Source organism: Leucopleurus acutus, assembly GCF_964270905.1.
Source record: "Leucopleurus acutus genome assembly, chromosome: 17".
In the NCBI taxonomy this organism is placed as follows: domain Eukaryota; kingdom Metazoa; phylum Chordata; class Mammalia; order Artiodactyla; family Delphinidae; genus Leucopleurus; species Leucopleurus acutus.
The window spans coordinates 39,783,055-39,799,346 of record NC_139159.1 but is presented as its reverse complement, the minus strand read 5'-3'; the positions used below and the strand labels follow the sequence as shown (position 1 = coordinate 39,799,346).

General features: G+C 42.2%; 1 protein-coding gene across 1 annotated transcript in view; it reads left to right on the top strand.

Moving 5' to 3' along the window:
* Positions 1-8,795: 8,795 nt before the first annotated feature.
* Positions 8,796-16,292, top strand: part of RUNX1T1 (RUNX1 partner transcriptional co-repressor 1) — a gene marked incomplete at both ends in the record, with an annotated part of 126,341 nt that continues 118,844 nt past the window's right edge. The window contains 4 exon segments of the mRNA XM_082858849.1: positions 8,796-8,891; positions 8,893-8,917; positions 9,096-9,176; positions 9,179-9,235. Of these exon segments, the coding sequence (XP_082714975.1) occupies positions 8,796-8,891; positions 8,893-8,917; positions 9,096-9,176; positions 9,179-9,235 (259 nt within the window).

The window sequence follows — 16,292 nt, the reverse complement described above, 5'->3', positions numbered from 1 at the left end:
AAAAAACATGGTTCAGAGCAGGATTTCAAATTGTTACACTAAATATAATAACATTTGCAGTCGTGGCACCGTTCCATAATAATTTGAAAAGATTTCATTTTACTTATCATTGCAAGCCATTATCTGATCATATTTGACTTACATATTAATATTTTCATTATTATTCAAGCCCTTTTTGCTCTGTACGAACAAATTGTCAGTCCTGTTCACTGAGAGATTATTTATTTACTTTGGAAATATCTGGAATTCTTTCACCCTGTCTTTTCCTCCGGGGACCCCACCCCCACCCCCGGTATTGATATTAAGGTCTGGGGGAGGGGGATACAACCAACAAAAACGTGAGATGGAAAGAGGCCCCTCTTAATGATATACTATGGAAGAAGTAGAAAAACAAAGGAAAAAAGAAAATGATAATTGTTTTCTCTAAGGCTATTATCTAATACGAAAGCAAATAGTCAGTCTGGAAATCAGCTAACAGAAGGGGATTAGAGTGGAGATCTGAGAGTGGCTTGATTTCTAGCAGAGCTGTCTCTCCAGCCAGTGATGAGACACAGGCAGGGCAGCCAGGAGCGCTCCAGATGGCCAGGGAAAGTGGTCGTCTTGGGTTACTGCAGGGCACTCGGGCCGCTGGAGAGCAAGCGGCCCGGGAAAGCATCATTAGGGAGCCAGCCCAACGTCCAGCCTGCAAGTGAGAGGGCGAGGCCGGGAGGGAGGCCGCCCGCTCGCGCGCCCTAGCGAGCCGGGCCTGCCCATTGTTAACATATACTTGACCTCCGTGACCCCTGCACGACACAGATGTCTCCCACCTCCACCTCCCCCCTGCCCCGCCGCGGGCCCTCCTCCCTGCACCTGGTAGCGGCCGCGCCGCCGCCTCCCTCCCGAGCGGCCGCGGCGCCCCGGGCGCGAGCGCGCGCCGGAGCCGGCCTGGTGCGGGCGCTCTAGCCGCACAGCGCGCGGCGCTCCTGCTCCCCGGCGGACGCTCGGCCGCCCTGCAGATAAATGCGTCGCCTTCTTCGAGAGTGAGCGAGGGCGGGCGAGGCAGACGCAGACGCCGCCTGTGACAGTGGCAGTTCCCTGCGCCCTACATCACATTTGTCTGCCACAGCAGCAACAACAGAAAAGCGGAGGGAGGGAGGCGGGAGGAGCGGTGCTCCGCAAGTCTTGGGCTCTGCGTGGAGGCTGCGTCTGGCTGGCGTTCCCGAGCACGGGCTCCTCGCACCGCAGCTCGCTGTGCGTAGCGCCGAGCGGCCGCAGGCGCTCCGCGGCGCGACTCCGAGGCCTCGTGGCGAGCGCGCGTGGGCGAGTGGTCCCGGACACTCTGGCCTTGCGAGGGAAGAGGCGCCGTGCCCTCGCCCCCTCGCCCCGCGGGCCTGCTGAGACGACGGGAAGTTTTATTTGCAGCTCGGAACCGGTTGCGGATGGTGGGACTCTCCGGCCCTGTGCAGTGTAAGTGCCCGCGGGAGGGTTGGGCGGGCGGGCGGCGGGGACGGGCCTCTGGCTGTTGCTATTAATTATTATTCTGATGACCGTCATCTTCATTTGGATTATTCGGCCGAGAGGCCCCAGGCTGTTACTTGTCGCTGAACTAGGGCAGAACTACGCACCAGGGCAAAGAGGAACGTCGTGAGTGACTCCAAGCTGCGTTGACACTGAACTTCACGGGTCAGCCGAGGATGCAGTTTTTACTCTTAGATTCCCCTGTTTACAACAGTTTTCTTTCCTCTCCATGATTACGATATATGAGTAGGAAGATCATGCGTATTTTCCCCTCGACCAAACAACCGGTCAAGGTACCTACGGTGCATTTGGCAGGTGGCCCTAAACCCTCATCGTGTTTTTTTTTTTTTTTTTTACTGGAAAGGAAAGGCTTGTTTCGATGGTGGAAAACTTAGCTCTGGGAGCAGGAGAGAAGGAATCTTAACTTTGAGACCCGGCTGCGACTGGGGTTGGGGTCCTCTGAGCGACACCCAAGCGCTTTTGCGCCCACCTGCGAACTTTCCCTGTTCTTCCTGGGCATTCGGGCTACTCGAGTGGGAAGCCCGTGGAGGACAGGCCGCGGCCCCCGAAGCTCTTGTCGGCATTTCCCGACCGGACTCTCTCGCCCGCGATGAGTTTGGGGCTTTGCCGCCGGGGACCGGTGGGCAGCGTCGCTCCTGCCCAGACCTCCGCGCGCCCGGGGCCCTGCTGCCCCAGTCCTCTGGGTGTTCCAGTTGCATCCCCGATTCGGCTCGCGTCTCCGGAGCGGGGAGCGGAGCCTTGTGCTCTGCAGCTCCCGCTTGGCGGAGCCCAGACCAGACGGGGAGCCGCGTCCGGGGAATTAATTTCGTTTTCCGGGCCCCACCGCTCTCTTTGGGAGCCTGAAAGGACTGGGTTGGTCGGCGCACCCAGACCCCTCTCCCTGGGCGGACCTTGAGCTGGCCAGGACGCCTTAAGCAAAGACAGTTAGGTCGGTACAAGGCGCTTAAATCCGTTTTTTGAAACTTTTTTGGCGGGTGGGGTGGGGTAAGGGCAGTCAATCCTTGGAAAAGTTTGAGGACAGATTCCGGGAAGTAGGATGTGAACCAAGACTGTTACTAAAAATAGCCCCAGTCCTCCCTTAACAGCCCCCCCGCCCCGCGCGCTTTTCAAGATTGGAGGATTTGGCTGGGGAGCCATGCAGCCCTGGGTTTCCTTATTCCTTGTAAAGCGTAGTGGAGAAATCTTTTGAGCATAGCTTATTATACAAGGTTGGGCACCTCAAATCCCAACGTGCCCCAGCCTGGCTACAGAGTGTCGCTTTAAGGAACAGCTAGTATTCCCCGTGGAGGAGCTCCTGAAGACCAGTCACAGAGTCCAGGGCGTGGGAGTGAAGATTAGGAGAGCTGGGGAGGCTACTCCAGACCAACTTCATGTGCTTAATGTAACTCTGGGCCCCCTCGAATTTTTAACTTCGCTTCCCTTAATTAATCTGCCCAGATTTATATAAATGGCTGTCCACAGCTGCTGCAAATTGATTTATCCCCTGGTAAAGGTTGGGTTGCTGACCAAAGCGTTTCCTTTCTACCTTCTGGGTGAACTGAAATCTGTTTTACAGGATTTTTTTTTCCCCTTCTAGTCTCCTTTTAAACATCTGTACCACTTTTAAGTGCACTCAGTAGCTTTTATTATCATACCCCTCCCTTTGCATAGAACAGGAGTGAAACTGGGTCTGTGCCCAGTGAGTCCACACTCACTAGAATACAAATTGACTAGCTTCTCTGTGATAAACGGTTTGTTAGTGTCGGGGCCCTTCTTTTAGTTTATTGCAGCCTTTTGCCTTGACCATGTGAGTATTCTGTTGTGCCCAGTTTCTCCTGTCACACAGTTCCTCAGAAAAGATCAACAAACACAATTGTTTCTTAAACCATCCTCGCCCAAACCTGGGTGGTTATGTCAGATGTGATGTGTACAAAGAGAAGCAATTTCATAATTCTCTGGATCTTTCTCCCTTGTTTATCCTTAATGTCAATTCTAGTTTTAACATTGTGTGGGCTTTCAGGTAGCATATACAGGGCAGTCTGATTTCTTTTTCTTTTCTTTCTTTTTATTGATTGTTGTTTTTAAAGGGACATCTGATGGGCTCACCCAGTATTAATCAGGGAGTCTTAGTTTGACCTAGGCATTTTTTGCAGCTGGGAAGTATGTTGAGGAAGTTGAAGTCTAACATTGTTTTACTTGTACTGTATTTAGCATTTGATATTTCTTTGGCTTATTCTTTCAAAAGAAAAGAATTCAACCAAATAATCAAGGAATCAGGCTCATTCTGGGTACAGAAAAGCTGACTTTATCTAAGATTATACTAAGAGAATAACTTTATATTAAGAGACTTTGTTTAAGCATTAATAATTTTTTGTAAACCATTTAGACAGCACTCATTTTATTTGAAAAGCTAAATACTGAATGGGAGAGTATGTGGTTTCTCCAGTGTCCAGTTCACACCTAATAAAAGAAGTGGAGAAAACGGTCTATTTTTTCTTTAATGTTTAGAGAACTCAAAGCAGACCAGAAATCTTTGAAATGATATTTTCCTTTGTAGCCTTAGTCTCTGTGACCCGCTAATACCTGCTAATAATTTGATTTTAAAATGATCCGTAAAGGACTTTCCTAATAAGACACATTTTACTTGTAGTACAATGGAGCTGCACTATTAAACTGCAAGTTGCTGGAAATACTAGGACAGTATGTGTTGCAGCTACAGGACTGTAGCTTTTTAATATTTTTACGATTTTCCCTTTCTGAAGAAAAGTAAGATATTGCTCTTGATGCTAGTATTTAATGATGAGCTTTCCCATCCAGGGTGTTAGTATAAATATTTGCAGATAAAAGAACACTTCATAAATTGCAAAGAAGTACACAAATGTAAGGTGCCATTATCATTTATTTTATTGTAAAATAGAAGCTTAGCCAAAAAAGAAAAAAAAAAACACTTTTTTCTTTTCTTTTTTTCCCCAACATTGAAAAGGGATCACGAGAAAGAAATGCTTCCAATAGCAATGCTGGTCAGTGGTTGTCAGGTTAGGACATTCTTCACTGTCAAATCCTGTTTCTCACTTCTTTGATATGAACATCAGCTGACAGGCACTGAATGCAAACCCTTCTTCATTGAGGTTTTATGCAGGCAGCATAGCCCTTCATAGCAAAGCAGTCTGAAAAATTGGCACCTGCAGGATTTGCATGTGAAAAAAAAGTCAGTTGCATTTTACTGGAGTCTATTACTGTAAGTTATGTAAGTTCAGTGGGAAAAGGTATTTATTTGTTGACGTTTGGGCATTTAAAATTTCTTTGTTTTATGGACACCTTATTCATCATCTAGTGATCCACAGACTTTATTGATAGCAGAAGCAGGGAGAAGTGATCTCTGCTTTATAGAATAGAAGCTATTTATTATGAAATGGTGGTATTTTTAACCATGTGCTTACAGAGTGCACTTGCATGCATGGTTAATTTTTAAAATGTGCCTTAAAATGTTGAACTCATACAAATTTCAGAATCCATCAGAAGTTAAACAAATACATAAAATTAGGTTAACATAAATACCCGTTGAAAACAATCCAGGATTTTAGGAATTATATACTTCAATAATAAGTTAAAATCTTTAAGAAAGAAATTAAACATTTCATACTTCTGAATTTCTTGTTAAATTGTTTGTTACCCAGATGCCTTTTAAAAATACCATATTTGACCCTATTTATGCAAAATAACTGACAAATGTTAAGTCAACTAAAACACCTTTGTGAACCCCAGAATATTATCCATCAAGTGAGAACATTTCATCCAGAATAAGTTATTTATTATTATCTAAAGAGACACCTTCCAACTTCACTTTTTTACAGCCATTAATATAAGAGTTCCTAAATAATGTTTAAAGAACAGTGAACATTTTATTAAAGCAAACATTAGTTCAGTTTAATGGAGGTAATTGTAAGTGATAAGACAGAGCAGGTTATCTCTGTGTTGTTTAAACAGAAGGAGCTACTTTGCACCATTTCCAGTAGCCATCTGTAGAAGAGAAGGGTTTGCACCTGTCTGTCCACACTAATTATAGATTAGGGCCAAAGAAATGAAATTCGAGGAGGTTTACAGCTAATGAAATCCATACTGATTTTATTGTAAATGTGTTTTATGTAAAGAGGGTGATGGTTGAGTTATGAGTGAATAAATTGCTATGTAGCTGTTAGGCACTTGGTTTTGAAGCACAATTCTGCTGCATTAACCTTTGATATTAAAAATAAAAAAAGACAAACAACTTAGACACGGACGCTAGCCTTTGTTTGGCATCCATAGCTACAATTTAGTGAGCAGCAGTGAGGGTCAGTGTGCAATTTGAAAATGTTCTACAAAGCAGCTTAAATGTTAAGAATATTCTAATATTTTGAAATGCAGATGAAGTAGAAGGTAGGTTTTGTTTTAACTTATGCATATAAAACATTAGAAAATTAGAAAGCTTTTTTTTTTGCATTTCAGTTTCACATACATGAGAAATTATAGCAAAATGAATGAGGAATGCATTCTGCAATAAAAGGTCACATGAATGTCTACCACATCTGTTTATAGTAATTATGAACATAATTAACATAAGAATTACAAATGAAATAATGACAAGCTGAGCAATGAGATATTATGCCATAATGGTCATATGTTGGAATTCTCACATTATAGCACACTAGAATTCACATACTCAAAGAAAGAAAGAAAATGCTAGATTTTTATCTGAATTAATGCTTGGAAACTTATCTGCCTGAGGCAGATGGGCCTTCTTGCTCCTATAGGAAGGTAACCTATTATTAAGAAAAGAACTAGTTGAAATTAAGATTTCTAGTCTCCAGCCTGGCCTTTAAGACAGCTGTGATTATAGAAACCACTTTCTGTTGTACACTTATTCTGTGATTATACTTCTTATTATATTGCCCCCCCCTTTTTTTTAATTGAAAGCTTTGCAGCAAAGTGTTTGCTTTGGAAGAGAGTCATGGATTCTTCCCATTTGAGAATTGCTTGATCTTTTCTGTAACCGTGAGCCAAAAGTCAGTGAACAAACAAGGTAGTAATAGAAATACTGTGCCTTTACAAAATAAGAACATTGGCAGATAAGCTTTTGTGAAGTTTTCTTCATGCCTTCAGTGTCTGGATGCCTTTTAAAGAAAAAATGTAAGCCTCTTCTGGGTTTGAAAGTAGTAGGGCTTTGTTTTTTAAATAGCATTTTTTCAGAGAGCATGTAATGGAAAAATCAGTTGGCATTTGTAAGTTGTATTTTTTACTTCCTAGAGTTGCACTGGATTTATAAATGTTTGTGGGCAGTTTGTGTCCAAATTGATCTAAGATGTAATAAAGGGGAAGGTGTATGTGATTGTGTCTGGTTACTCTGAATGCAGTTTTTGTAACAGAGGAAAAGTGAAAGGTGACCCTTTATGAGAGAAATCTTATTAAATTTAAAACATGTAAGAATGACAGATTTTCACCCATTTAGAGTGCACTCGATTTTGTAACATACCCTGCCAAATGGTTTACTTCCTATCCTTGCACCCTTCTCTAACTATTGAACCTGCTCACTTTTTGAAGATTTATGGGGAAATACTACCTCGTTCTCGTCTCAGTGATACCACGAGGTTTTCCACATTATTGGATTACTGGTGGATTGTGGCAGACCCCTTTTCATCTGACATTCATTGCATGACAAGATTTTTCACATATGCCCTTCCCCCACCAATGCCCAGCTTTTTTCACTTTACCTTACCTATCCAATTTCCCTTAATTATTTTCTTGGGGTGGGAGCAGGGGGTGGGCAGGAGGATCCACTACACATAAAACTTTTTTGACTGAGTGATTTGGAGGGGAGTGCTTGATTAAACAGTGCTTCTCCTCGTTTTCTAAAGGGCTTCTTCAAATTTGTCTCCTCGCAGAGGCTGCTGCTAATTCTCTTGCTCTTCAGTGTTTTTCTCTACTCTCTAGCCTTATTTCCTCCTCCTCCCAACTATTTTGTCTCTTTATATTGAGACCTCATGCATAAACTATTTTACAATCTGAAGTTTCACTGCAGCTGGGGCTGCAATGTATGCCATGAACAATTGTGTACTTTATTGGCTACTTTATTCTGAACTCTTCATACTGCAGTGAGAGCTTGTTAACCAAGCTTCAGTGCCTTGAAATACAACATGACCAAATACTCCCTCTCCCCGCAATAAAATAACCTTCTTTGCTGCATTATCTGCACTCCATTAAGGATCTGATCAGATGTTCATGTTGTCTGACGGGTGCACTTAAAAGTGGAAAGGGGCTCCCATGAGACCACTCAGGTGTATCTCCCTCCAGACCCTGATGGGGTGGAAGATGAACTCTGGGCTGATGGAGGAGCGCTAGTTCTCTGCTTGTTCTCTGATTGATTCCTGGGCTCTGGGTGGGTGAAGAGCTGTGAGGCAGCTCAAGCGGAGATTGATTGCCTCAGTTTTAAATTCCCACCTCCAAAATAGACTCTCAGATGTACACATGAGGAACCCCTCCCCCAACACAATTTCTGGAGGTGGAGCAGGTGTCTCAGAGTCACCTGTAGTTACCAATCACAAGTGCGCCTTCTTATCACAGTGATGCTGGCTACACAAGTCTTCTGCTGGGACACTTGAAGCCCAGAGAAATGCGATATTTTGTATCTGCCTGGGTCGGTCTTTGTGTGTGTGGGTAGGGGATTGGAAATTAGGACCGTTGGGGTCAGCAAAGAAAGGGTTGGGAACTCCCACTTGAGGTCGGTCTGGAAGGCTGTGTAACTGCTGTGAGGACTCACTAGGTTTGTTTTGCAAATTGTGGCTATTTGGATGGAGGTGAGATGGTGAATGTCTCATTGTTATAAGCTCCGCCAAGAGAGCTCTTGATCCCCGTTTGACCTTGACAGAACCTCCAAAATGTTGGCGGTCTAGCCCTGGAGCAGGGAAATCCAGTTTGCTAGTCTGGATTCCTCCCGTTCTCTCCGGGTAGAGGCAGATTGGGGAATGCAGGCCACCCTCCCCCAGCGCTGGCTCTCACCCTCAGCCAGCCTTGGGGTACCTCGCCCTCCTTGCCATCCCCATTCTGGAGCCGGAGCCCCCGCCCCCTCCTTGCCTTTCCGTTTCTTCCCTCCAGCTTGTGTCTCTTTCTGTCTCTCCCACTTTTCCTCCCTCTCCCGCTCCGTCTCACACGCACCCTCTGTTTATTTTCCTGCCTCCATCTGGGCCCTGCTGATATTGTAATCACCCTGATGCACGTTGGCTTCTCTCCTCTCCCTCCTGCGCTCACACACTCACTCACACACAATGTGCCATCCTGACAAGCCTTTTACTTCTGATAAGCTCCGATGTGTGTTTAATGAATACAAAGCCGCGGTCTGGGTGCCGCCTCGGCTGCGGCCGCCTCTCCTGCGCTCCTTTGCCAGAAGGTAATCTCCGTGAACGGGGAGGGGAGGCGGGCAGGGAGGAAGGAGGGGTGGGAAAGAACGGGGGAGGGGGGTGTGGGGAGGCTGCGTTTCTCTTTTCCTCTCTCCCTTTCCAATGATTCAGAAGTCGATAAGACCAGGAGAAGTGAAGATGTAACATGTTATCTGTCGCTCCTCTTAGCTGGCGGAGAGAATTTACATTTAAAGATTAGCAGAGGGAGAAAGAGAAATCTGCCTTTTGTTGTGTGTGGTGAGGAGGCATCAGCCCTGGCCTGGCCGCTATCTCCCATCACCTCTGCTATCCAGACAGGACTCACGGAGGTGAGATTACCGGAGGGCCTTATCTTTAATTGGGTTTAGTTTTGCCATTCTGAATAGGTTTAAAGAGACTGGATAAAGGGGGAACAATAGATTATTTATTGACGGGATGCTGAAGCCTTTAGATGAAGAGGGGAGAGAAAAAGCTGCTTAACAACTTGATTAGTTCATTTTTATTTTTATTGTAAGGTGAGACTGTCTCCCTTCTGGTGCAGGGAGGGACTGTAGAACTTAGGCAAATTTGAAGGGCTTAAATGCCTTATTTTCTTTTCACCCCCACCTCCTGCCCTTCTTCGCACCATCCCCCATATAACAGGAGTTTCATTTACCCCTTATTTGTAAGATTGATAAACTGAGCAAAATTGGTAGAGGCTTTTGGAATTGATCATTTGTGTTTGGTTTTGTGTGACATGTTTTGAATGGGTGGTGAATTGATGCTAATGGTGGTACTTGAATGAGTGAGAAAAGCAAATAAAACCTACTTTTAATATGGAATTAGTTGATTTTATAGTATGGTTTCAACTAGGTCTAGAGGGAAAAAGAAAGCAAGTTGTTAGGTAGATTTGTGTTTTGGATTTGAACCATGGGATTTTTTTCCCCTTGGAGTTGGTTTAAAAGAAAAATAATTTTAAAATGTCTAATAAAACTGTTTAATTAAAAAGTGTTTAATACACTCATGAGTGTACTTAAAAAATTATAGTATTAACTTTAGAAGGTAGTTAAAATGGATAAAAGTGGGAAAAACAATTGTTTTGCTTCTTACACATAGTCAAGATAAGTGTTTTCATAGGTAAATATGAACCAGTAACTAAGAGCCTAATTAAAATTTGTTTAAAGCCAGGGGTGCATGTTTCCTTGTTGACAACAGCAGATCGATTGGGTAAGACAATAGAGTCCCCTTATTTCACTTCCATTGACTGAACATACTGACATTTCAGGTTTGCTGCTGCCTCGGTGAGCATGATGAAACACCGAAATTCACAGGCCAACTTGCCAGAGTGGTACATATATTACTGTATGTCATTTCTGCCTGAGGTTACCTTGTCACCCAGGCAGAATGGGAATGGACACTTGGAATCCTTCAGAGGGGTAGAGCCCTTTTGCTAGGAAACTGACAGAGAGCATGTCTTAGGAGCATCTTTAATTTTACTTAGAGTTAGGTGTAACAGATAAATATGTGATGGACTTTTATTTAAAAATCTGGGAAGCTACTTAGCTGTCAATCTTGTATTTTTCATATAAGAATACCCATTTTCAAGATTTAACTTTACCTTCCCAGAGATATTTACACTGAGTGGTTGGTAGATCGTTACTGGCCTGTGCTCAGGTGACATCCATTTTTCCCCAGTTGGGGATCCTCAAACATTCAAGCACCTGCTAAATCTGTATCTGATAAAACAATTTGTAAGGCCCCTTCAAAGATAGGGCCTGACTTTGTTTGCTTTTTTTTGTGGGTGGAATGAGAAAATGGGATGTGTGTATTTTACACCCATGTGCCTGGATAGACAGCAATATATAGATAAATATGTGTATTCCAAGTAGTGGCAGAGAAAATACTAAATATTCCGTATCTTAGTGTAAGCTACCCTTTTACACATTTTGCATAGTCGCTGCATGATAAAACTAAGTATTAGGCAGACATTGAGTCAAAGAAATTTGAATCATACAAAAGTGAACATGGAAAAAACCTGAAGGGACTTAATGTATTTTTTTTAAAGCTTAATGAAAATGTAAAACTATTATGAATATGCCTTATACCCAGCAGTTGTTGCTATCTAGTAGGCAACTTATGCCCTTTACAGTGTTTAGAACAAAACTAGTTCTTTATACCATTTTCATGAAAATGTTAGGTTTCTGTTTGATCAGCAGGTGCTGTTGAGATGAAAGCCATGTGTAAATTTTCAGAAGGCCAGAAGTGTCAATTCAGAAAAGGAAAGTGATAAGAGAAAATGCAATCAGTTTTCCTGTTTTCAATTTGTGCAGGATTTGAAGAGCTGTTTTGTTAAACTGCTACATCTGCTCCAATATGAATATTGAACTACTTCCACTAAAAATAACAACCTATAATTTGGAAGCTACTGCAGTCTTTCGTTAATGTGAGTGGGTTATTTAAAAACAAAAAAACAAAAAAATAAAAAGAAATAAAAAAGACAATTTTCTATTCTGACAATCTCTTGCCTAATGTGCATTTTCATTTGTTGGCACTTTTATCCTCAGCAGATAAATGGTATTATGCAATTAGGACCTCATCTCGTTTGACTATGAAAGAGGTTTCCATGGGTGAAAATCCTTGTAATATAAAATCGTTTCGCATAAAACAAAATTTATTTTAAAATAACCTGTTTAAATGCAGTTATTTATAATGATAGTTATTCCTTACATTCTCTAATACTACAATTTTTAACTTACTGCTTACTATTATAACAAAGTTAACACTATTCCATTGCATACTGGGCATTCCGTGATTTATTTCACCCTTAATATACCTGCAAATGTAAGTTTAAACCAATCAGGGATATTTTACCTAACAGGGCTTTCAGAATAATTTTTTTCATGCTTAAATAAAATGATTACATTATGCTTGAGTGCCTGCATACAAAAGCCTTAGCTTCTATAGTACTGCTAATCAAATAAGTTTTATGGACAGGGAAAGCACCACATTAGAGAAAAATTGGATGCATTTTACTAGTGATATTTCTAGGAAAGACATGTTTAAAAAACATAATCATCCAGTATTAAAAAGAGAACTCTAACATGAATAATCATAATAAAAATAATACTTCATTCCTGCAAAAAGAAAATGAATGGCAATGCTATCCATGTAAAACTGGACATAGAGAATTAAGTTAGATGGAAGACTGGTGAAATTTGGATCAGGTTCAATATTGACTCCATCCACAATTGCAGTTGGGTGGACTTGTGGCTATAGTAATTTGTCTAGGGTGAGACATGATCACTGCTTTGGATCAATTAGAGACTATGTAGCTTGTAGCGTCACACTTGAATTGCCAGACACACTCTTCGGAGATAAGCTCCGAATATCTCCAGAGTGGATAAAAGAGAAGACAGACACTGTGACACATTAGCATATTTGATATTAACAAATGCAATGTTTCTTCTGAAACATCAGTCAAAAGAAGAGGTAGTTTGAAAAACAACATTGTGTGTACTTGTGATTACATGTATTTAACCAACTAAAGAATAATGCTTATAAAGAATGTAATTTCCAATTTGAAGCCAAATTGTGGCATATCTTTCAGAGATCTGGGTATATTCCTTGGTGGGTATATTCTCTGGTATAGCACCAAGCACTTTGCCGCTTTGAAGAAGTGACACTGGATCACATATCAGTGAAGAAAGTTTATTTCACAGACACAGTCCCATCATTTGGTACATGATCTTCTAGTGAGTTGTTTTTTGTGCTGAAGCCACAATCAGCCTTTAAGCCTCAGTGCCTTATGTGGCTTGAACAGGGAAGAGCTTCTTGTGATTCTTTTCAGAATGTTCTTACTTTGTCAAGTGATGTTCAGGCTTTTATATCAGAACCACTGCAAAAGTAATGCCCCATGGTTGAGGTTTAAGGTTTGAGACCCTCTTGTTTGAAAAAGTTTTAAACCATCAGTCTTGCTTAGAACCACTAACATTTTCAATGACTGTAAGAGACCTACTTAAAATCCCTCTGCTTTGATAGTTCTGATTGAGGTTACCTGTATAATGTAACTCATGAAGTAGGGGTTTGCTTTTGTGGGCTTTCATATTGATCAGGGTCCCTAAGGCAAATCAGTATTTGGGTGAACGGGGCCTCTAGGATATAGATCTTGTTGAATGTGGAGAGCACAAATGTAAAGTTTTCCCATTGTTTGTCCAGCAATCTTAACACCTCCAAGTGCCTTAGGGAATGTGATTGACTAGATTCATTAATCTTTTAACACCTTGGGCATAGACTACTGAATGTGCTCTGGGCATTCAAGGGCTGCCACCTAGTTGTTGGACTTGGGAGAAAGTAGAGGAGTGGACAAATGTTAGAGACCTACTGTGAGCCTGGCATTAACCTTCATGTACATTGTCATCACTGATTTTAAGTAAATGATTAACCAGCGTTTCACTTTCTTCATTTCAAAGAGCTCTAGTCCATCACTCTTTTAGTAGTTCTTCTGGTTTGACCTTTTGCTCCAGTTTAGAAAACTGAGGTTTCCCTGTGTTCCCCAAATTAATTACCTGCTTTGTTCCCAAGTTCTAATAATTAGAGCCATGTTTTCTGAATATCTGGCTTAACGTGTTCCTTAGCAGTTATGAACTATGCATCCACTGTTTTCTTTACATTTGCCCTTGCCCCCAACCTAGGAATCACAGTTGGCTACTGGCCAGCAGATATCCTTGGATATGCCCAGATGCATGCCACTTTGTATCCCTCAGTGCCTCCTAATCCAGGCTTTTCCATTACTAAATTCTGTTCTCCCATCAGAATACCACCTTCCTGCACTACACTGAGGCCTTGAGGCCTGTTCCCTCTGTTGATCTCATTCATCACTCCAGAGTGGTCTTCTGCCCAGTGTCCTTAATCCCTGAGGCTTGTCCCATCCCAGTCGGTTTCGTCACTCTATATCTCGATCTCGGCATCTCCCAGTTGGCTAGGTCCACTTCCTAGTCACTTCTAAGAGGAGAGAGATTCTGTACCATCTTGAGTTTGATTATGTAATGTAAAGCAGTGGTCCCCAACCTTTTTGGCACCAGGGACCGGTTTCGTGGAAGAAAATTTTTCCATGGACTGGGCGTGTGGGTGGGGGGGAAGGTTCAGGGCGGTAAAGTGAGCAATGGAGGAGCGATGGGGAGAGGCAGAGGAAGCTTTGCTCACTCACACGCCCCTTACCTCCTGCTGTGCGTGGCCCGGTTCCTAACAGGGTTGGGGACCCCTGGTGTAAACTATTCTATTATAAAAAGAAGGATCTAGTGTGTGTGCATTCCCCTAATAGGCAAACTGGAGTTCCCTTTCCAGTTCAGTCACTGACTTTCTGGGTGGCATGGAGTGCACTCCAGCCCTCAGGTGCATTCTTCAGGAGCAAAATGATAGACTCATTGATCATTAGGCTTCTCAGCTGTCCTATGTACAAGACTATATAGGATATTAGGAGTAGGCTTTCAGGAAATTCCCATGGTTAGGAGAATGAAAAAAATTCTGAGTTGGGGGCACTACTAATCTGCATATAATTGGGAAATAGAATCAGTGTGGAACATCATTATCTCCCCACTGTTCTTCATTGTGAAGAAGGGGTATGGGGAATAGTGAGTCATTTTTTCCATAGCCGTCCTGGATCTAGGATGATTGTCAGAAATTTTAGTTGTTACTGTACTTTTTTCAGAAGTGAATGATGGAGGGAAGAATCTGTTTATGCAGTGAGAAGGAACTAAAGATTTTAGGTCTTGCTCAAAGAAAATAGCCTTTATGCTTTTCCCTCAGGGTTGCTAGACAAGGTGAACTTGGTGCCTGGGGGCAGGAGTGAGGGGCTAGAGGCTAAAGCATGGTGGTGGTTGATTGTGCTTACCAGGCTTTCCACAGTCTCAAGGTTTGGACCTAAGTCACTTGGAAATTTAGAAAATGACCTCTTTAAACCATTTTTGGAGAGAACCTGGTAAGTAATAGCTTATTTAAACCAATGGGGTACATTATCATTTGGCTAGAATCAGATGTTAAGTAAGAAGGACCAAAAAACTGTCTGTTGTCTAAAGAACAGTCTGCTGTTCCTTCTAAAAAGTAGTTAAGAGCCCAATTATTACCAGTAACACTTTGATTTTTGTACTTTCGTTTTGAAAAAATGTAGACATTATTAAAAGTTTAATCCTAATTTGTGAAATTATTAATAATGAACCCAGGCTGGATTTCTTTGGAATTTGGAAACTATTACATTTTTACACTTCTGATTTGATTAAGGTAAGCCCTTTGTCATCATCCAGGATGGCAGTAGAAACTTCTACTGTTTACTAGGAACGACATGCAAGTTACATTACTTTCATGTGTCACTAGAAACGGAAACCACAGGAATCACTGTGGCTTCATAGGTTATAGAAAGCTTTTGCAGTGGCATTCCAAGTTTGGTGGGAGGCCAAATTGAAGTTCTTTGCCACAAAGATGAATGTCTTAGAAGTATGTATGCAGTGAACTCTTAGTTGGTACCTGACTTGACTGGATTGAATTTTACATCAGAGAAATAACAGAAAATATTACCATGAGATGTAATGGCAGTTTGTCTAAAGATAAGCTCTCAAGAGCTAGGGGGCCCCTAATAATAGGAGAAGAAATATTGCCAGAGCTGTGATGAGCTAGCTGTGGCCAGGTCTATTGGAGCACCAGGAGAGAAAACTAGCTGAAAGATGTTAGAGTGTTTGGGACATCCCTTCCACTAGACCTTGTGGGGAGTATACCTGGTGACACTGAAGTAGATAGATTATGGTACCCGCAAAGGCTGGCATAGGGTTGTGCCAGGGAGCTACCACAGCAGCATTGCTGAGAGCATTTCAAATGCACATCCAATTTGGCAAGCAGAATATTAGGAATTGGGAAGTCATCTCCCAGTGAATATGGTAAGCATGGTGCAAGTTGTGCTTTAAATACAAAGTCTTAGGAAGCTGGTTGCTCTATTTTGTTAAAACTAGATGTGCTATATACTCCTTCCCCTAACCTCAAGATACAGGAAGATGTGAGCTGTAAGACAGGTCATGAAACACTGCTAGTTTATTTTCTGAATCTATGCATATGTTATGTACACAGTGATAAGCAAACACAGCTGGGAAGAACAGCAGATGATATTGGGACTGGAACTGTGATGTTTATCGACTGACATAGTAATCCTTTCCTGTGAAAGTGTTCTTTTTAAGTGATGTTAGGATTCTGTAACTTTTATCATGTGTCAGGCAAGTATTCTTTATTGCCCAACCCCTTTCCCTACCTGTCACACATTTTCATTCTCATCTTTAGCTAGATTTATTTAGAAATGAGATCCACATTTGACCTCTGATGGGAAACAAATGTGGACAATGAATTCGAATCCTTTGTTTAAATAAG